Source organism: Epinephelus moara, chromosome 13 (assembly GCF_006386435.1).
Source record: "Epinephelus moara isolate mb chromosome 13, YSFRI_EMoa_1.0, whole genome shotgun sequence".
Classification (NCBI taxonomy): domain Eukaryota; kingdom Metazoa; phylum Chordata; class Actinopteri; order Perciformes; family Serranidae; genus Epinephelus; species Epinephelus moara.
The window spans coordinates 20279157-20301850 of NC_065518.1; the positions used below are offsets into that span (position 1 = coordinate 20279157).

The 22694-nt window shown below is 42.3% G+C and overlaps 2 protein-coding genes across 4 annotated transcripts; one reads left to right on the plus strand and one right to left on the minus strand.

Moving 5' to 3' along the window:
• Positions 1-1243: 1243 nt before the first annotated feature.
• On the plus strand, positions 1244-10365 carry prodh2 (proline dehydrogenase 2). Of its 3 annotated transcripts, none has more exons than XM_050060589.1 (11): positions 1244-1384; positions 1646-2003; positions 3652-3842; positions 5030-5156; positions 6446-6517; positions 6613-6693; positions 6826-6969; positions 7065-7231; positions 7472-7582; positions 9233-9321; positions 9793-10365. In XM_050060589.1, the coding sequence occupies exons 2-11, from the start codon at positions 1773-1775 to the stop codon at positions 9966-9968; spliced, it is 1389 nt and encodes a 462-aa protein (XP_049916546.1). In that variant the 5' UTR covers positions 1244-1384; positions 1646-1772; the 3' UTR covers positions 9969-10365. The 3 variants fall into 3 exon arrangements, with proteins under 3 accessions (XP_049916546.1, XP_049916548.1, XP_049916547.1); XM_050060590.1 differs by having other exon boundaries at positions 1293-1384; positions 1649-2003; XM_050060591.1 differs by lacking the exon at positions 9233-9321 and having other exon boundaries at positions 9793-9930.
• A 3178-nt stretch (positions 10366-13543) lies between these two features.
• Positions 13544-22618, minus strand: eif3c (eukaryotic translation initiation factor 3, subunit C). Its single transcript, XM_050059640.1, has 23 exons — positions 22461-22618; positions 21514-21631; positions 21362-21427; positions 21090-21279; positions 20786-20911; positions 20428-20479; positions 20097-20221; positions 19854-19984; positions 19497-19650; positions 19206-19309; positions 18928-19069; positions 18640-18765; positions 17406-17499; positions 17013-17200; positions 16509-16733; positions 16231-16422; positions 15850-16021; positions 15597-15756; positions 15342-15407; positions 14957-15044; positions 14635-14800; positions 14405-14446; positions 13544-13975 (listed from the first exon to the last, which is right to left on the minus strand). Exons 2-23 carry the CDS (start codon positions 21609-21611, stop codon positions 13893-13895), a joined length of 2790 nt encoding a protein of 929 aa, XP_049915597.1. The 5' UTR covers positions 21612-21631; positions 22461-22618; the 3' UTR covers positions 13544-13892.
• Between the last annotated feature and the right edge of the window lie 76 nt (positions 22619-22694).

Consider the following 22694-nt stretch of genomic DNA (forward strand, 5'->3'; position numbering starts at 1 on the left):
TGTTCCTCATGAGGAGAGGCATCTCTGTGCAAAGTTTCATGTCTCTACGACATACGGGGCATGAGATATGCCCATTCAAAGTTTGCAAATTCAATTAGTTGCTATAGCGCCCCCTCTGGCCAATTGATGTAATATTGCTTCATCCTCCCATGACCCTCTACCACTGTGCCAAATTTCACATGGATTGACCAAGTCAGGGAGGAGAAAAACGTGGAACAGAGACACAGACAGAGTTCTCGTCATTATATAGTAAGATAAAGCCAAACCCTGTTCTTTTTTTCCTAAACCCAACCATGTGTTTTAGTTGTTGGAGGAAAAAAAAGTCAGTTCGAGGTGTTGTACTGACGTAGTGCGTTTCTTTTGAAAGAGACTGTATGCAAACAATATATTTCCGTGTATTTTGAAAACAGACAGCGCATGTAAGAGGCAGAACTTGACATGGTGTCCATTCTACAGACAGTTCTTACATGCAAAAACAGTGTGTGTTTCCTTTACTGCTTCAGATGGACAGTAATCCTTTTGATTTTTCAATTATGACAGACCAGATGTATAAAAGCTTTTTAACAGATTGCTATGATCACCTTGAACTGCCTTTCATTTCTGCTTGCATGATTACTTTAGTATCCTATGAGTGCGCTGCCCCTCAGTGTTTGAGAGAGAGTATTGTGATGCCTGGCTGGTCAGCAGTGCCAGCTTCGCAGAGATCTGAGTGACATGCTTGTGAAATTAGAGGACTTCCAGTCTGTCAGGTCAGAGATATGTGACAGAGATGGCGACAGGCAGCACTTAATCATTTCTTCTTCTGGCTGCTTTGCTTTGTCTTTTGAGGAAAATATGTTCAAACTCAAACTCCCTAGAATATGACTACTTTTTTCGGAGTGTTTGTTATGTGTCCTTTTCTCTTCCTGGGCCTGTTAAAGAGTCCTTAATTTAAGTTTTAAGATTTTGCAAGTGCATTTGCAAAAGCTTGTACAAAATTTCAAAAATCCTTAAATCCAAATCTGTTTAAAAGCAACACAATTGTAGCTACAATTATAAAGGCAACAAGTTGAATTCTGCTACTTCACCCACTTTGAGTGCACTTTGATCTGAATGTCTTATCAAAGCGGAGATTTTCTTTTAACAGCTGAATTTATTCCAAAGCTTCAACCAAAAAAAAATCCCAAAACATAACTAGTGTTCTTCAGGACAAAATAAGCTGTGAATGCCCATTTAGTTGATGTTAAACCGAACACTCGTGGGTTGATGCTAAGGGTCAACTTGATGTTTACCTAAATGCAGTCACTCATTAACCCGTGTGTAAGCCAAAAGATGACCACTCAAATCACACCTGCTTGGCTTTGCATCATTTAGGATCTTCTGAGAGACGCTTTTGAGAAGGAGGGTAAGGTGTTTCTGCTGATTTATATCTGTTGGAATTTTAGTGTCAATGGAAGACGCGTCTGGTAGTTTTGGAGAAGCCTAACAGACAATGAATTCAAGCTGTTCTGATTTTTGCTTTGTTTTAAAACTATCCTTTTCCTCATCCAACACGTTCTGATATGAGAGGATAATCTCTTCCTCCTGGGCTGATCACTCAGCCTCTGATAATGTCTCTCTGACACTCTGGATCATTGTATTTCTATCTAACATAAAGCTTCTTCAGCAGGGAGACGCAACACACCTTAAAATTTCAACCAAGGAGGATCTACCCAAACACTTCAAATCATTGAGACTCCACCTACAAGCAGAGTCTGTAACACAGAAACATTCACATACACACTTATCCAGTGATGATGATGTGCTCTCGCCTGCGCCCCTCGCTCCCTCACCTCTTGTCACGGAGGCTGCTGGATACCGCGGCCTCCAGGACGGTGGTAGAGAAGCAGCCTGAGGTTCTCTCAGCAACTCTGGCCTTTGAGGATCCCAGTGCCTTCAGAGTGAAGAGTTGGGGTGAGCTGCTCCGTGCGCTGGGCATCTTTCGCCTCTGCTCCTTCCCTGTGCTCGTCAACAACAGTGGGAAGGTAAGACTTGAGTTTGGCACTTGGGATTATTATTTGGAGGAACATTATATGAATAATACGCCACAGAGAGATGTATCTTAATCTTTCCTGATTAACTTTTGGCACTCCTTTAACTGGAATGTTGTTAAGGAACTGACTGTGTTGCCTGTTGTTACTCCTTGTTTGTATAGCGGCACTGTGGTGTAAGTTTGAAAATAAGTGTTTTTGTGCAGGACTGCAACTAATGATGTTCGTAATGGATTAATCTGCTAAATATTTTCTGAATTGTTTGGTTTGAGAAACACATTTAATTATTGAAAAGAAAAGCAGCAAATCCTTAAATTTCTGAAGCTGGAATCATGAAATATTTTTGCATGTAAAATGACTTAAAGGTCCAGCGTGTGGGATTTAGGTGGATATATTGGCAGATGTTGATTATAATATAACAAGTTTGTTTTCTGCAGTGTATAATCACCCGAAAATAAGAATCGGTGTGTGTTTGTTACTTTAGAATGAGCCGTTTATATCTACATAGGGAGCAGATTCTCGTCTACAACGTCTGCTATGTTTCTACAACACATTCTCACTCCGACTTCGTCACATATTGATGCGCTTGGTCATAGATTTTCCACGTCCACATACGACGTGTGGTTGTGTTGGGTGTTGTGGTTGCTGACGTCTTCTTCTTCTTCTTCTTCTTCTTCTTTCAAAATACATTTCTGTTTTCACAGGAAATTTACCGTTTACATACAGTCTCTTTCAAAATAAATGCAGTTATGTCGGTACAACAACACGAATTGACGCTATTTTCCCTTCAACAACAAGAACACGTGGGGAAAAAAGAACAGGGTTTGACTTTAGAATCTTACGGGACATGAACACCGCTCCCCTGGGTCAAAGTCAGTGTTTGTTGGACCTATTCACCACCAGTCCCGCCCGCCCCACTCGGATATTTGCCGCCTTAACTTTTGTTCTTGTCCCACCGCATTTCCCTGACGCCGCTAGGTGCAGTTAAACTATAACGACAACCAGCCATGCCAATGTGAAAGGACGCTTTTTTTCGTTGGTTTGTAACGCCGCAAGTCACTGCCTATGCCCCGAATTTCGACGACTTCGGAGTGAGACCAGGCTTGTTTCTACAGTAACCCAGAATGGACAGTGTTTTAACTAGTTTAAATCACCGGGCCATTTGTTTTGGAGAGGAAGAGACCTCTGCCGATAATTCAGCTCACGATAAAAATCTTCTCAGCATCTGGATCTTAAGTTATCATAGAAAAAAGGTGAGCAGACATCAGCAGGTGTTGGGCAAGCAACCCATTTTTTCCGGTTTTAATCACCTAGTCTGTTTGTTTTGGAGAGGAAAAGACCTCTGCAAATAATTTGGTAGAAACACTGAAAGGAACACTGAAGGAATCCAAACCAGGAGTTCAGACTTAGAACATGGCAGCAGTTTCAGCTGGTTGCAATCTGCAATCCTCACCACTAGATGCCACTAAATCCTACAAGCTGCTCCTTTAAATGAGAGGTAGTAAGTGACATGAAAAGAAAAGACCCATGTGAAGTACCTAAAAAATTGTAGAACAGTACTCGGTTACATTCCACCAAGGAATCAGTGGATCCACCTCAGTCTCCATCACTCTCCTTCACCATTCTTCTTCTCTTCTTTTAGCTGATGTCAATAACACGCAAACTCCTGGGGAGGAGGGCGTTTTCCTTTCTGCTGCGGCCCACTGTGTACGCCCAGTTTGTGGCCGGAGAGAATGAGAGCGAGATCTCTCAGTCCATGGAGAAGATGAGCCTGCTGGGACTGAGGCCCATGCTGGCAGTGCCAATCGAGGAAGATCTGGGAGAGAGCACAGGGTATGACTAATGGTTAATAATTAAGTCACTGTGATCAGGCTTGACAAAACAGAAAATGACAAGCCACCACATACAAACATGAAAAACGAACAAACTTAACAACAAAACAAAAAAAATTCACAAATTTAACTGGACATTGTAATTGCAGGACACATACATACAACAAAATCTAACAGGGTGGAAGCCAAGGGACGAGACAGACTGGCTGACTGCCACCAGCTGCTGGAGGGAGAGGTCTATTGCCTAACAAACGTCTTAGAGAACATGTTAAAACCTGTTGGTAGCCTGTTGGTTTGTGAATGTGTTTTCCATAGTGCTGTTGACTTCATTATGTGGTGACTAATTTGGTCATGGCTTAAGGTTTGCTTGTTTGTTGCTGATATTAGCCCTTTCATCCATGAATTATTACGACCTCAGTCAAGATTTTTTTTCTTTGTGTTGAACTTTGCTCCTGACTCAGCTTCTCCCCTCTCTTTCTACACCTCCCTTAACAGCTGTATCACTCCTTAGATGTTACTTGATGTTTCCAGATTTTATTTACCTACCATGGTCTCCTATTATAGAAGGATTGGCAAGATATTCTTGAGCTGTACAACATTTCTTGCTTTCCGTCGGCCATCTTGGTTCTGAAAGACTTGAGAGACTGACAACACCTGGCCAGTGGGTGGCAGCATATAGCATGACGCACTAGGGTCCAATATAATGACTTAAATGCAACTATAGCATCAAAACCCGTCAGCTGTGTATGAAAGGGTTAGAGGTCATTAAATAAATGGATTGTTATTGCAAATTCTGTGCTGATTTAGGAAGTGCCACTTTTTGACATATTGTAGCTACTGCAGCAGCACCAGTGAAGTCTGCACAGCCCCTGATGATGGACTCGCCTTTATGGAGTCTGACAGCTGTGTGGAAGAGTTTGAGTTCTAGATCAACCTCTTTGTACAGTGCAGCTGTGGCTGACAACAGCCAGCAATACATAATCTTCAAATTAGGAATAAACCTGCCTCCTGTGTGAACTGTCCATAACTGAAGGGCAGCCCTGTGTTTCTGTATTTTGACGTCGATCATAGTGCTGATACTTGAAGTTGAGGGCCACTGCTCTACACTCCTGTGTTACAAGTGAGATGCTCTTGCTTGTAGAAAAAGAAAGTACAGTATCGTCTCATGTTGCTTTTTGTCACCACCAGAGAGAAGAGATATGACGACAACATGGAGGCCATGTTGGAATGTGTGCGGATTTCCCATGGCAACGCCTGGAGCAAAGACCCGATGATGCAGCTGAAGGTCACAGCCCTGCTCAGCCCTGAGCTGTGTGTAAGGCAACGCTGTCCATCACCATTCATTATGTTTTTAGGAAATTACTAATTTGACTAATTAGTCGAGAAAGACGTTTTTAGTTAAAGCTGCAAGCACGTCGGAGGTGTTGGCAGGACGCCGTTCAATGCAGCCCTACATTTCTGAACGCATGAGTTAGACGTTATTAATTGTGTGTGTGTTTGGCGCCCGTAATCATGTATCACAAATTCTTCACCACTTCCTGTGTACGCTATATAGCACCTGAGAACATGAGTTAAACATAGATTGTGTCGCTGTACGTCAACTGTGGACCAGGTAATGCAAAATGAATGTAAATCAAATAATATTTGTAACATAAGGCTGACTTCCTGTTGCCAGTAGTTGGTGTTATGACTATAACTCAGTATAGGCCTGGAGTCATATCCAGCTTTAGGAAATTTGGGGCAAATTGGACTATGTATGCTCAAGTTACAACAACTTCTGTTGTATGGCGAAACGCGCTAAATGGCTTCCTCGCCACGGCAACCTCATTCCATGAAACATCAAAATTTCTTGACTCCTGAAAGACAGACAAAGAGAAAAATCTTTTAAAATCCTTTCATTGTTACGGTCTTGAGAGTGTACTGCCCTAAATTAAAGTTTATCTGATTAATTCTCTAGGGAGTTCGTTAAAGTAAAGCACCTGTAAATTAAACAATAATGTTGCAAAGGCAATTCAAAATGGCTGACTTCCTGCTGGGTTTAGGGTACGTCTTCAAAAGTCCTGGGGTGTTACGTGTGCCTACCGGATTTTGTAAATCTGTGAAACATACCATGAGGCTTCTTCATTAAAATTTTGTAGGGGGCGCTACTGAGCAATTTTAACACACCTGAGCATGAGACCCATAGAATATCAAAATTGTCACCAGCTTTGATGCATGTGCAACATTTCAATACCTTTTTAGCATCTCAGCACCTCAAAAATGCTACTCATTCACATAAATAATAAGTCCTTGCATTACAATAGAGTCCTCGCATCGTCCCTGCTTGGGCCTTGACTATCGTTCGATAGAGGGGGGCTATTAACATAACATTTATTTGGTACACTAACTTTTTTTTCTGATCATTCTGGTTACAAGGAAAACCATTTGGGAAATTCACAGGCTTTTGAGGTCAAACAGTATCTGAATGTAGTTCAAGTACGTGGGAAAAAAGATAAGACTACACATTTTAGTGTTTGAAGTGTGCTGTTATGTCCATGGCTGTTCCAGTTTGTTCTTGAATTTTGTCTTTCTTGTCACTGACGAGTCTGTACTGCTCGTATCAAGGTGAAACTCACAACCCTCATCGCACAACAACCATATGACCTGAATCTCCTTGTCAGAGCCATGGATGGAGAGGTACGTCCGCAGTATGTCAGATGTCTTACTTTACCCCAGTTTATAAATATACTGTACATTTACAGTGTTGATGAGGGTGATTCTGTCTCTTTTAGCAAATCAACTTCCCTGGTTTAAATGAAAGCGAAGTTACCCATTTCCTGTGTGGTCTGCAGAGACTCAACAAAATAGCAGAGGTACAGATGTAAAGGATCATGGGTAAATTCATGTTACATGGGAGAACTGCAGCAAACTGATATTTCATATTTCTGAATTACTACTTTGCATCTTGAACAAATCTATTTCAAAGATCTGTTGGGCTTTTTCAGGCAAGTATAAACAAAGTCCGAGTCCTGGTTGATGCAGAGTACACCTACATGAACCCCGCCCTCTCTCTGGTCACCATGGCAATGATGAAGAAGTTTAACAAAGATGGCGCCTGGATTTGGAACACATATCAGTGTTATCTGAAGGCAAATATTTTTAATCTGTATTTTTATTTTCTAAATATCAGAGACTAAGACTAAGTGAGCATTCTCTAACATTATCAAGTATGCCTCTCTTTCAGGAGTCAAGGTCTCTCCTGTTAGAAGCTCTGCATCTGTCCAACAAAGAGGGCTTCTGTTTGGGGGTCAAGCTGGTACGAGGAGCCTACATGGACAAAGAGAGGAAGCTGGCAGAGAAAGAGGGTCATGTTGACCCCATCCACAAGTGCTGGGAGGACACCAATGACAGGTGGGTAAGAGGCAGCAGGTCATTAACCACAACCAGGCAAATGCATCCCAGATAACACCATAACTATGAAAAACTGAGACTAGCACTCGTCTGGGTTTGGTCAATTTTACCAATGTACCTGGATTCAGGCAAGTCAACTCAGGTGCATTAGTGTCTGTTACATATAGTAAACTTGGCCTTATTGAAAACACACATTTCTGAAAGTAAACCAACCTATTTCATCTGTTTGTGTTTGTGCAGTTACAACGGCTCGCTGAATGTGATGCTGGAGGAAATATCCAAGAAACCCGAACGCTTCAGGATCATAGTCGCCACTCACAACGAGGAGTCAGTGAGACGAGCCGCCGAACGGTTAGACCGCAAAATCACATGGCACCCGCTGTCATTTACGCCTCATTATTATATCTGAGAGGCTACATACTGCTACTTAGCAACAGATACAAGCAACTTCTTAACAACAACACAAAACACCAGTTTTATCAGTGGTACCAAACCTTTCTGGTTCATGACTCCTGAAATAAAAAAACAGGAAATAATTTAAGATTAGGGGGAAGACAGAAAATAGCACAAGCAATGGCCATTATAGCATACATTTGTTTTTCTGCTTCCTTCTTCAGTTAAAGGGGAACACCATCAAAATCGGTTTACAGGTATTTAGCTTTTTGTGGCTCCAGAGGGAATTGCATCAAGTGTGGTAAATTTCCTAAAGTGATGTCGCCTGAGACTTTTCAGACATCTAGGAAGTTAAAATAAAATCTGGGGGTGTGAAGTTTAAAAGAAGTAAACTTACCAGACCTCTGTAGCCTGCACCTCAGCTCTGCTTGAGGCTACATTAGCCACAACTAGCATAAAGGCCTGGACACAGCAGGATTTTAAAACACTGAAATTTCGCTGCAAAATTAGTTCATCCAGGAATCGTCACGATCAGAGGATCTGCTGAGGGAGACAAAATCTGACTATGTGAATTAATGTTCCACGTAGAGTTCAATTTTAACACACACACACACACACACACACACACACACACTGACTAACAGCAAGCTGTCTTGACACCTTTGAAGGGCAGAGTCCAAAGTAGAGGAAGCTAATTTAGCGGCACCATGCATCAGTAAAATCGGTTCCACTACTGAGCAGTGATCAGACAGTTATGAGACTCAATAGTGCAAATATGTCTTTGAAAAAAGAAGTTGTGACTAAGTAACAGTTAGCTCATCAGGCACAGCACTTCATCACCAGCCTTTTGAGTGGCACACCAAGTTTCTAACTCCCACCTTCCCTTCATGGGATCAGACCTGTATTCCCTCTTTTTCCATCCCAAAGTAGGCCCTATGGTCCCTCAACATCAGAGCTGACTCTTCCATATCTGGGTTAGGGGTGTGATGTTAAAATCTGTCTATAGCTTTTTGAGGTATCATGCTAACAACTGATTGACAGACAGACAATACACAAACAGGCAGGGGTGAAAACATTACTTAGCGTAAAACTTAAATTAGTAGCCCAGGCTATTATTTGCTTAAATCACTGAAGTCAACAGGCTTATATTTGGGACAGGCCTTTCATTACTTCTGTGCAAAACTGTTGCTCAGCTAAGTTGGGAAAGAAGATGTGCAGCATCTAACGTTAGTTCAAGTGGGTAGCCAACAACCTGGTTTTAAACATCCAAATAACTTCTATAAAGATGAACTGCTTGGCAACCAGACCAGGCCTCTAATAGAGACAGGCCTTTATTTGTCAAAATGTGTAGCCACACTGGGCTAGGAAAAGGGACTGGATATTTAATTGGGACTAGGCTTTTAAATTAAGTTCTACGATAATTAGTGGAGGTACTGATTTGAGGAAACATAGTAAACTGTCAGCGGTCCACTTGCATTGTGGGTAATGCAGGCATGAGGCAATGGTATCCCGATTTTGATTGTCTACAACCCCTTTAGTTTATCTTGCTACCCCTAGGTTTGGTATCAATACTTAAAGTGATGTAGCTGTTTTGTATTTCATCTTCAGGATGAGAAAGTTGGGGATAGACAACGATGGCGGCTCAGTGTGTTTCGGCCAGCTGCTGGGCATGTGTGATCATGTCTCCCTCACACTGGGTGAGATCTGCCTCAACTGGCATTCTTTATATCAGTGGTTCCCAACTGGTCCAGCCACAGGTCCAGATTTCTTCTTAGTCACTACTTCAAGGTCCACAGAGTTTAATACATTCAGCGTCATACTTGCGTTCGGCCATGTCATCGAGCTAGTTTGCTGTCTCTGTCAAATAGTTGCCCGTTAGTCACTCACTCTACAACAGGAAACGGTACTTCAGATTAAAAGCTCTGTGCTGGAAGTTCACTGTACTTTAAAATAAAGTGAGTTTTTCACAAACTTTACACATTTGTAAGTCACTTGCGGTCCATTCGGAATGTACCCTTGACCCATTTCTGGATTGCGACCCACCAGTTGGGAACCACTGCTTTACAACCTTCAGTTGTAGGGCAACAGCTCTGAGCACCCAACTTTTCTTCATTTAAACTGCTACAGACATGATCTGAACGCTAAACTACTCTCTCTTTCCCCTCCAGCTAAAGAAGGTTATGCCGTATACAAGTCAGTGCCCTACGGTTCAGTGGATGACACACTCCCCTACCTGGTGCGTCGAGCTCAAGAGAACCGCACCGTGCTGCAGGGAATCCGCAAAGAGAGGGACCTACTGAGGAAAGAGCTCTACAGGAGACTGAGTCTGAGGAGAGGTACCTAATAAGCTACAAGCAGAAAGAGCAAACAGAAGAATCACTGGTGCTGAACCAGTGGGCACTCAGGAAAAGGAAGTCACATGGGAACAAGAGCGAAAAGTTCAAATCCAGTAACACGTACATATTTCTTGAGTCATTAAGTTTGTAATATCCAAGGATTTGAAAGCCATAACTTAATGTATGCTGATGAAAAACAAAAGTGAATGTTATTAAGGATCAAACTTGCAATAGGTGATGTAGTTTTGATCTAAGTGAGTGTGTGGTAAACTGAACAACGATTTCATGACAGCTAAGAACAATAAGTGCAACATTATATGTTTTGTTAAGTTTGATGGACAAGCTGCTGTACATTAAAAACTGTTAATACCTTCATGTTTTATAGAAATAAACTGCTTAAATTTATGGAATACTTATTTTCATTTTGCCTGCAAAACTAGTAAAACAACACTTAGTTGCCCAGACCTCTGAACATCTGTCTCAACCGATTCAAATATACAGAGATTGGCGCTTACTTCTGTACATGGATAAGAGTGTTAAACACATCCCCAAAAGCAGCTGTTTACACCAATAGCATGTTATCTCAATATTTCCGTTTAAACGGGGGGACCAGGCAGGGGCGCTCTCCCCTCTTTTGTTTGACCTGGCCATTGAGGCCTTGGCAATCAGGTGTGCTGAAAAGGTCTGGGGCATCACAAGGGAAGGGCGGGCACACAAATTAACACTGTACGCGGATGATCTTCTATTGTACTTGTCTGATCCAGATGTCTATATCACGATAAAAGATAAATCTTACTAAGAGTCTGATCTTTCCTATCAATGAACTAGCAAAATCAATGTCATTTGAGCTATACAAATATACAGAGAAACTCTTAATGCTGTGAATATATTGACATGAGAAAATCCTACCGAGCAGTATTTCTAAGGGTGTGCAAGGCCCTGTTTGTTTCAGTTTAATCAAACTCAAGTTTGTTTGCCTAAGTGTGGTTCCTTTGGGCAGGTGCACACCAAAACAACCAGACCGAGACCTTCTTGAAGAGGTGGTCTCAGTCCGGTTACAGTCAAACTCTGGTGCGGTTTGTTTGTGGTGAGATTGTGTTCCGACCTCGATCTAAACCAACGGCAGTCACATTACACATTGTTTGGGTTAAACATGAGCATGTTACAGTTCTGGAGGATTATTAATGTGCACCTCCTCCTGTACTGCCTTAATATTCACATTCAGCACATCCAATGCATCAAAACATTGTTTTCTAGTTGGAGCCGCGCCTCGTTTTCAAACTGTATGGTTTGCCTAAAATGAACAATGGCAGCAATATAGTCCACGATGACCAGCGCTAAAATCAACCTGCGTAGTTGTCCCTCCATTGTGACAGTTGTCCCTCCATTGTGACATTAGAAAGTGTCACATTTATCTTGCAAGTGTACTCTTCTTCAACAGTTTTTTTTACTTCCTGGATTTTTCCCACATGGAAATTCTGACCAATCAAGAGCATATTTCTTGCGCAGGGCATTTGATCTGGTTCGCTTGTAAATGCTGCCGTGAGAACACGAATCAACTCTAGGCAATTTTAACTTAGCAACAAAATTAGTCCCTGATTCAGACCAAAGCAGAAAGAAAAGAAGAAAGAAGAAATTAGATGGCAGCCATTGTCTTAAAATCAGGGAAAAAGCTCTTCTGTGTAGCAGAAAGGCATTCAATCAGTTATCTATGCAATAACAAACACACCAAACGATCAAAGCTGTTCTTGATGACTAATTAGTAACAAGAACATGACAGTGGAGGTGATACAGTGACTGAGTCTAATGTTTGCTGGTTACTCTTCGCCAGTCTCACGGATGTTTGGCTGACCTATTTACGTTTTACCTTGTGGGGGTGGGATGAGTGACACTCTTGCACATTTGTACAGAAAGAAGAACTTGTTCAAACAAGAGGAAAATTCCATGGCATCTGGAGTATAATAATAAGCATTTGATAATATGTGGCTCACACCAATGCCTTTTGGCTTAAAACCTGCAACAGGGTGTTGGCAGCTCAGAGATAATTTGGGTTATTGCCATGTGTGGGTTTAGGTTTCCTCATCCTCAACTCTCACACCATACGCCCTGCAATTAATACATTTTGGTCATAACACAAAGACACACTCCAGTTTTTTCCTTTCGAAACTGCCTAAAAATCTGGGGCAGTATTCCCAAAGTTTCCTGTTACAAAGAGTTGCTCCTTGTGATGAAATAGTGACATTTTCTTCTAATCTCTCCTTAAAGTTAAGACTAGATCCTAAATCACTCCTACGGTAGGATTCCTTACTAAAAAAAAATTAAGCTAGAGTAGGAGCTCTGAGAGTATTCTCAGAATGTTTGTGAATACAGCCTCAGTTCCTTAAGTTTGTAGCTTCATTAAAGTTCTGAGAAATATTTCTCTGATGCTGAAAATCAGGGGCCAGATTCACAAACATTCCGAGAACACTCAGAGTTTCAAACTTAGCCCAAATTTCTCAGAGCAACTCCGAGCAAGGAAGGGACAGAAACCTTGACCTTAGTGAGGAGGTGTGGATGATAATACATTGAACAGATGTGATTGGTTGTCACCTACAAGCCCCTTTGTGAACCTGCCAGGTGTGGACACCCAGTGGAAATTAAATGAACTGCAAAATGTGAAAGTGTTGTCATTGTCAGTTTGATCACTCTGCTGATGGAAGGTTTCGACAGACTCAAGTCATCACTGCTACACTGTTTTTATAGCGTTGGGTGGGAAATGTGTGCGTACCCCTAATAACATCAACCACACATACTATTCCTGCAGGATCGAATCTGTAGCATTTTATTTACCAACTGTCATCCAGTGTATTGAGAATATTTCTCTAACCTCTTTGTGTTTCCATTTTCTCCTCTGATTAAGAAATTCTGAAGCCTCTTAAAAGTCCTCCTCCCTGCTCCTTACAGTTTTTCAACTTTGAATCTACTTTTAAGGTCTAAGATGCTCTCTGATTAATTTCTTCCTTTACCAGGACCTAGCCTTAACTTTGTATTTTGTCACTAGGAGGAACTCTTTGTACCAGGAAGCTTTGTGAATGCGGCCCCAGGATGTCGTTCCAGAGAGCAGTATTTAATGTAAAGAGAAAACCAGACACATTTACCTTATGGAGGACAAGACCCTTCTGTTTTCAGCAACTTAATTTTTCTTGTAAATTTATCAGTCCATCAACACACAAACTCTGCCCAAAGAACATAAACAGTCAATGGGTAGGTTAAAATGCACACTTGTATTCCACTGTAGTTCAGATCTGACAATATTCTGAATATGATACGGATCAGCATGTTTTGGATATCATGAAAGGCTTCGAGATCAAAAGGCTTTTGGATACACACAAATATTGTAACACAAAACTTTTCAAGAAGGAATGATGATAAACGATAAATGATAAAAAAATGAATATATTGTGCATATAAATTTAGTCAGTGAAACCGAAGGTGATGATTATTGCTGACAGGAGGAGGTTGGGTTTACCTTATCGATTTAGTTTCATGCTTTGATGTGTTCTTTAAACGGATTTACACTAAAACAAAGCAGTCAAAAACGCGGTTTCATTCTTGTCACTGTTTATTTAAGTACAAGTCAACAATACTTGACCCGTCTGTCACCTGACCGCACTGCCACAAGCCAGCCACACTGCAATGCCTTCATTATACAATCCTCTATTAGCAATAATAACCTTAAAAACGCTTCACGTTAATACAAAGGAGCTGGCCGTACTGAAAAACCAAACTATGCCGTAGCAGTGCAGTTCAGCTGTTTCAGGATCAGCTGAAAGCTGTTATGAGTCAACTGACGGACAACAGCACACAGCCAAGTGTCGAGCACAGAAACCAAGGTTGTTGTTATGGAATGAAGACTAGTTAGGTGGAGATGCTGAAATCCAAACGTTCCACGCTCAGTAATTGTTTTGGTGGTTCTGATTTCTGTAGCCGCCTCGCTGGTAGCCTCCCTTATTCTGCTGGTAACCACCTTTCTGATCTGTGAACATGGAGAGGGAATGATTATCTTCAGGCAGCCACATAATCAGATGACAAAAAGCAAATTACTTCAACTCACACTGTTATTGTTTAAACACAATTTCAAAGACACTGTCAGAACTGCTGTTGGATGGTCAAATAGCTTTGAATCACTTTTCAGTGTAGCCGTTCTGAACAGGTATGAACAGGTATAAACACCATGAATTTGCTCTGTTGGGGCAAAACCTGACCCTCATCTTTAATCTAACATTTTAATGCATTACAAGTTAGTTACTGATTAAATGCAAACAAACTCAGTCAGCAACATGGTTAAAAGGAGCGATGAATCAACAATACACAGCCTCTGCAGAGGATTAGAGGCATGTTGGGAAGGTCATGGGGTCAGAACATTTTTATATCCAAAGTGCAACCTCAGTGTGGCTTCACATACCTCTGTTGTAAGATTTGTTCTGTTGGTAGCCACCTTTCTGATCTGTAATGCATGAAACAACCAATTATTATTGTTTATAAAACCGCATTGTACAACTTTTATTAGCAAAAATAGCATGACAAATGTTCCCGGAAGTTTACAAGGTAAAGTACTGACACCATTTGGGAAGAACAACAAGCAAACACACATGGTATATATGGCATACAGTGAAGTGTGTTGTCCAAACTCACCTCTGTTGAAGTAGCCTCCATAGACGCCTTGTTTGAGGTCGAAGACGCGCTCGTTATTCTCCACCAAGCTGCCCAGTTTCTCAGCCAGCTGCAGTGCCATGTTCTGCAGGGAGGTGGGCTCTGTGCGGTGCATCACCACCGTCTGTGTGGGCTGGTCGAGCGACGCCTGTTGGCAAGAGGACAGAAAATATTAAGAACTCTTTCACTAAAAGAAAAATAAAATTTGTGCATGTGAAGATGTACTGGAAATCCCATTATGGACGTTCTATTGCATCTATACTGATAAAAATTTACTCCAAAAGAATCAAGACATAAAACTCACCATCAGCTCCTCGTTGATGATCATCTTGCTGATGATGCTGTGAACTGTGGCTATCTCCAACTCAAACATCTCAGATAGTGTCCCCATGCTGGAGGACAGATACAAAAAAATTAAAACACTAGTATTTCCCCAGTAAAAAAATGTGGTAATGCAAAAGAATCGAGCCTGCTATCCACAAGGCAGCCTGTTCACTTCATTACACACATAACAGATCTGCAGTTTAGGTACATGTCCATATGGGTTATGTACCAGTTCTAAAGGAAGTAACCCACAAGTGTTTGGTGGAAACAGGGCTTAGGTGGACACAAACTGAGGCTTCATACTTCATACTGTTCTACTCAAACCAACGCTTTAGTTGTGACTGACACTTGCATCTTGTTCTTACCTGATGGAGTCATAAACACTGCTGTACGTGAACAGATAAGTCCTCAGTGACTCCTCTTGGATCTTCCTATTAAAAGGAAACAACCAGGAAATTCATAAAAAAGAAATTACGCAGGGCAGAACGACGAATTCGTATTTGTAAATTATAACTGAATTGCCAGAGTAAATCATTATGGCGTGATCCGAAGCTTAATGAGACTGAATAATGATCAATTGGAAATAAATTAACTGATGGATAAGAATAGTTTGTGCTAACCTGACGAGCATCTCTCGTACTCGCTGCGTCTCAGGAAACAGGTCCCAGACCTTACTGTTCATCTTCTCATTGATGATGAATGAGTGGCAGGTACGCCAGTCTCCCATCTTCATGGCCTTGCTGGCTGCCACCACGTGCTCCCTCATGCTCTCTGGGGGTCCTGGAAGACAAAAAGAGCTTCAGTTATCCTCTCAGGGTTCTCTATGGCTAAAACATGCTGGTGTTAAGAGTCGTGAGGCGTCAGGTTGCATACCCAGCAGTGGCTGTCTCTCTCCCACTCTGAGCTGGTGATGGAACTGCTTGCTGATCATCCTGCGGCGGGCGTCAAACTCGTGGGCGGCCATGTAGGGGATTTCCAGCAGCATGGCGGACACCAGGTACACACATTCCAGCAGCTCCAGGTTGATGTGCATGTGGAATGGCACCTGTTGGAAAGGTGAAAGCAATGTTAAGATAATGGTGTAAGGCTCCGTACAACCTCACATCAAGTCTGTACTTAAAGTGCTTCGCTGACACATAAGCTCTATAACATCAGATTCTTAAGTCCAGCAATGCCAGATTTCACCCAGCAGGTTTCCAACAAGTAAAACTAACACGACTTTAGACATGACTTTACTGCTCATGTTGGACTTACTTGTCTCCTCTTTTCAATCTTCTCCTGCTCTGCGTTCCTCTCCTGCATGTTCCTCATGAGCAGACCCTGACCCAGGAGCTCCTTGGCACGGCCAGAGGACTGGATGTCCAACAGGGCGTTGTGGGCATCTTTAATCATGCCCTGCCTGAATGCGCAAATGCCAAGCTGGACCATGGTTCTGTTGTACAGGATCTAGATGAGAGAGAGGAAATAGGTTCTTAGACGCAAAGCTACACAAGAGAACAACGATGCAGCCTTGATTAATGCCGTCTGCCTACCTGTACGGGGGGGTCAGCGTGCTGGATGTTGTCCTGCAGGTGGCTCATCAGCATCAGGTCGCGAGCCTGGTACCAGCGTGAATGCAGAGCGTGGTGGTAGATGTGACAGAGGATAGCGCAGGTACGGATACGGTCGGTGCGATCCTTGGCGTAGATGAACTTGCAGAGACGGTCCATGATCACGGCACTGTCCTCCCCCTCGCTCTCCTCCTGGTCCTGCTCGGACTAAATAGAACAGAAATAGAAACACAATTCAGCACATCACACACTCAGCTCAGCTCATCGCAACACACTGTTTACATATCAAACACACTCACATCCAGACCCACTTCCACTTTATACCCCACTGTGATTTTTCGCCATTTAGGTCGTTAAAGTTCCCTTGTCATTTAAAAAATAACTTGTCATGTCTATCAGGAACAGACACTCAGGTCTCTTTCTCGCTAATATAGTGAGGTGTATTTCTCTCTCACACAGGGTCTACCCCTTCTGTGCTTCTCTCACCTTGGACTCTCCCTGCAGGCCCAGGCTGCGCCGGTGAGCCTTGTAGTCAAACTTGTAGTAGGTGTGCATGATTCTGCGAAGGTAGATGCGGCAAATCTCCTCCGTGCTGCCCTTGTTCTCCATGTATTCGAGGAGCCTGTCGATGATGCCACAAACGTGGCCCTCGTCTTTCAGATTGTCGACATATTCTGGAGGAAGAGTGGAGAAGAAAGCAGTGAGCTACTACAAGCTACTAAGAAGAGCCGTTTGAAAACCAAAAATGATACAGCAACACACTTCAGGGATTCCTGCTATAGCATGATTTTCCAGTGCTAAGTGATTTACTTTCACATCTAAAATGATAATACTCAAAATTAAAGATAAAGCTCGAGTCTCTTCTCTGATTTAGCTCACCTTGTGAGTGGGGGTCAGTGTTTTGCATGATCTTGGTAAACTCTTCATCCATCCTCTCCACAAGCGTTAAGATGCATCCACGCACCCTGAATGGCTGACAAACACATACAAAGCATGTAGTTTTTGCAGAAGGTAACAACAACATTTTCATGTAAGCTGACATACAAATGATGATGCTTCCACACATTAAAAGGTCTAGTGTGTGGGATTATTAGCATATAGCTGTGAGGTTGCAAATTATAACCAGCTGAAACTTTTCCCGTGTACCAAGTGTGTAAGAAAACCATGGTGGCCGATGTGAACATTAAAAAAAACAGGCCATATCTAGAGCAAGTGTTTGGTTTGTCCATTCTGGGTTACTCTAGAAACAACATGCAGTGTTTCCCAAAGAATTACAATCTGTGTGGTGGTAGCTGGCTAAGACAGGGGTGTTAGGTGCTACGTTTTTTTATTCATGCTTGTGTGTCTTTGTGTATCAGTTTTTGTCTCCTCTCAAAATTGGATAGGTATCTGAGTCTGTGAACTCAGCACAGTTTGAGTTCTTCATGAGTTCATTTTTTCCCAGCAGCAGTTTGTGGAGTTTTAAGTCGCTTGGTGGATAATTGATGAGTTGCGTCGATCAGATCTGATCACACTGATGAATTAGAGGTGCAGCTGCTGATGAGCAAGTGGAATCAAACTTAAGTTTTGCTTTCACTGCACCTGGCGTTCTGCTGCTTCATCAGTGCCCAGAGTTTGCTCTGCCCTCTGAGAGTATGGAGCAATGAATATAGTATAAATATTCCAACAACACTACTAATAAATGTTCCAGCTCCAAAAATAGAAAATCAAAATGTGGCGGCAGATGTTTTTATCGTGGTGGGCCGCCACAAATAAATTAAGTGTGGGAAATCCTGACATGGCAGAATCTGTGGAAGAGGACCTGCTCCGTATGAAGAAATAAACGGCTTATTTTAAGGTAATGAAAAACAACAATCCTTATTTTCAGGTGATTATACACTAATGAAAACTGAACTGAATAGTATGTGCCATTTCTATAAAGACATGCCCCTAAATCCTACACACTGGGCCTTTAAAATAATGACACGTCCAATAATAAACAACACAGATCATACATACACAGACAACAACATGGTTAGTGTGACTCAGTTTTGGGATGGTCTACACATCAACCAGGACCTGCTGCCAACCAAAAATAGCAGAAATGTAACGACTGAAAAGAGAAGATGGATACCTGGTCTGAAGCGATCAGACTCTCACTGTCCTCTGCGATGTTCTCCCCGATGAAGATGTTGTTGTTTTCAAAGAGGATGTCCAGCAGCTCGTCGATACAGTCCAGGCACTTCTTCCACATATCAGGCTGGAGGAAAACAAATTTAATTTGAAATGTCAACACATAAACATGCATACTGAGTATTTGGTTATTTATTTCCTTCAAATTCTCTAGATTAATTGTGGAACTTTTCCAGGCACAAACTCTGAATAAAAGAAATTGTGACATTAAGAAAAAAGTGGCTCCCACCTTCATGAAGGCTGCCAGGTTGGGGTTGTAGTCATACAGGGAGGCAATGATGTTGAACTTAATCTTGACCATGATGCCTTGGCCCAGGTTATTCTCAGCAGCGATGTTTGCCAGAGCATGAAGCAGTTCAATCTGGGCAGCTCTGTCAGAGGGAGAAGAAAGAGGGGGATTTAAAAATTGCATTAATTTAATGATAAGCAATGAATGCTATTTAAAAAAAAAAAAAAAATTATGAATGATGTGTGCGTTCATGTCTTTAGTAAATGGTACAGTGTTACCTGTCAGTGCCCTTTTTGCCTCTTGCTTGCAGAATCTCATTCAGTTTCTTCACCACCACTGGTACGTTGATCTCTGTGCCTTTGGCAAACATCTTGGGCTTTTCCTGGGAGATTGAATACACAACAGAAGAACATAAATTCACTGTGACAAAAACAAATCAATGTTCTGTTCCTGTGCTAAAATACATAGTATGGCATTGAGGCAAAGACAATATGAATGAGTGCACCATCTTGTTCGAGCAGCAGCAATCATGATAACACCACATGAAAAAGTTTTGCTCTCTTCTTTACCTTGACCATCGGGGCGCCTCCCTTCACCTTCTCCCAGCCTCCCTCAACCTCCTCTCCTCCCTCCTCCTCAGCCTCCTCCTCTAGCCGCTCTTTCTTCTTGGGCTTCTTCTTCTTTCCAAGCTTCTTTTCGCTGGACTTTTCAGCTCCCTGGGTCCTGAGGATGGACACACAGTGTGGGTGGTAAGTATATGTGACTTGACGGTATCCAAAAAGATGCTTACACACATCATATTCTGTCCAACAGTCAAAAACCCCAATGTATTTGAGATACAACAGACAGAGAAGATGTAAAAAAAAAAATTCTTTTAATAATTTTTCCGTTGTAAACAAAAACAAAAAATGTGGAGACAGACTCACTTCTTGAGGAAGACCACAGCCAGGGAGGCACTCTTTCCCTCCCCCTCATCTGAGCTCTCACTGCCACTGTCCACAGAGTCTGAGCCCCAGTCTTCATCATCGTCGTCATCACTACTAGAGGACGATTCATCCTGTCAAGGGAGAACAAGTCCAACACATTACCTCACATTAGAATCTTTTGCAGCAGGTTTCTCCTTGTTCTCTCTGTAGTGCGTTCTTATAAAAGGCACGCTCGCTTCTTACCCCAGATCCTTTGGCAGACTTGAGGAACTTGCTGGCCTCTGGGGGAGCCTCTGGCTTTTTCTTTAAGAAGGCCTTGGCAGACACTCCATCGTCGCCCGTCTCTTCCTCGCTATCAGAAGATGAGGCTAGTAGGACAAAGATTAGGGTGAATTTTAGTGATGATGCTCGGACTTATTAAATATAACCAGTTTGCCTGTGATCTTACTTTTTTCCCCCTAATGTTGAAAGAGCATTAAGTATAGAATGTAAAAAACCCTGCTATGTTGCACTCCATGTATTTGACAGAAATCTCGTAATTTAGCATAAAAACATGCATATGTAGCAAGCTTACCAGATTCCTCTGCCTCCTTCTCCTCCTCTTCATCCGCAGATTCTTGTGGGTTCTAACAGAGAGAGAAGACACTGAGATTTATTTTTTTAACTTTGTTTATCCAGGCTGCCTCCTGATCCACTTTCAGTTACACACATTCACACATGGCAGCTGCCCAGTACAGCCACAGACTGATCTGGTGGCCACTGAGCAGCTCGAATGACACCTATGTCGTGGTAATGCAGAATAGGCAACAGACACATTAAAACAGCCTCCCGCCTCTGACTTTGATCCACAGGTGTAGCTAATATCGCTGAACCAGCAAAGTTTCTGTATGTTTTAAAGCATAGGACCACTGAGAGAGAATTTCCTCGTTTACCTCCTTGTATGCAGCGATTTCTGTTTCATAATCTCTGTTGTATTTGCGGATCTTCTGACGCAGCGTACTGAGGGCTTTTGCGTTGTTTTTGTTCATCTTCTTCTTGCCCTCTTTGTCCTCCCAAAGCTGGAAAGAAAATACTGTGAGTTATTTCTATTGCACTGGAGAAGCAGGGACTGGGACATTATGTAGGACTGCCTTAACCAAGGTTAATGTGCATTGCTTCCTGTGGGCAAAACCAAACATATTGTTACATTACATAGTTAGTATTTTTAGAGTTGTAGTTCAACTTTGAGCTACTGACCTGGTTCAGGTAGTCCTCCAGGTCGGCCAGAAGACGGATATAGAAAGGGGGAACACCCTCTTTGTCCACTATAGTCTTGCTTTTGAGGAAGGCTCGACATAACTGCTCAAACTCCTCCAAACATTTGGCCATGTCACGAATTTTCATAGCATTGCGGATGGTCTTGATGAGGTTGGTCAACTCCTCAAACCTGAGATATAAGAATGAAAACATTCAATACAATACCCTGTGTGACCTGTACAGTTTTTAGCATATGAAGATACCACACCAACCTTTTGTCTTTGGCGCTGCGCACCACTCTCTTAGTGTCCTCCTCATCATCACTGAGAAGCAACGACCTGTGAAAACATCAAGCATGTGTGACATTACTACAAAGTGTAGCATTAGAGTCCCGATGACAGGATTTATTTTAAGTTATACTGACTGCTTGAAAGTTGCTCCGGGTGCTTTTGGGGTGATCTCATCAGCGGATGAGGACTCCTCTGACTCACTGTCAGACCCGGTGGCAAAGAAACGAGACATTGTTGAAGGAAGCTGTCAATCTGTGAAGACAACATGAGAAAGGTATTAAAGACATTACAACTGATCTAACTACATCAATTCAGATTAACAAGATTTAAGAGGTGTGGCTCAATTAAGAGAACCTCCCACTGAGCAGATGAGTTTTCAGTTTACTGTCATTGCTGTGTGACAACATTGCTATCACACAACTGATGAGGAAAACAATGTATCTCAAGCGGGTAATGGAATTGAAGCGTTTGGGCAAGCTAACTATTGTTTAACTAGCCAACGTTAGCTTATCTGTTTCTACGCAACAACTAACTTTAGTCAATTTGAAGCTAATGTTGGCTCGGGTTGCTTCTTAATGCGACTGCAGTGTTCACTTGAGAAACTTTAAGCCATCATGTTAACATTTTCAAGGTTAACTTAACACAATTCGCGACTAGTTACAATTTTCCAGATAAAGTCAGCGAGGCTGCGTGCAGACACTGGTAAAGTTCGCAACCTGCGTCTGTCCGTGCTGTGCAACGACAACCTACGCTAGGCTAACGCTAGCTAGCTTTGACAGATGGGTTACAAAACACAACACCAGACTTTAGTTGCAGCAACAAGTCAAGCACAGTATGTGTTATTCAGAAGTTTCACAACGTAAAACATACTGTAGCCTATTAAGTAGCAAGCTAACGTTTATTTGTATCTGACAATTCAATGCGAAACCGTAACAACCCTAACGTGGCGCGAGGTTGTTGCTAAGCTAACGCTAACACCAGTTGGGAGACGGCACAGGGCCTCCCCGCATGTGTAGCCGGTAAATACACCAAAGCGAAGAATATTCACGCATAGTTTACTCAGATGTTGGCACAGACTCACCTACGTCCTTGTGAAAGTTATCCTGTGGTGTGTCTGTCCTCTTTGAACTGTTATAAAATCCAGTTTTGCTGTACAGCGGCCACAAATAAAGGCGTGCGACAGCCTTGCCGGGCACTTGCGTCAGGAAAGGAAGTCAGTTGTAGATCTACAGAACACAGGGATGGTCCACTGACAGTGTACTGCAGATCTACAGCCGCACTACAGCTACAGGCCCCGGGTTATGACGCCACCCAG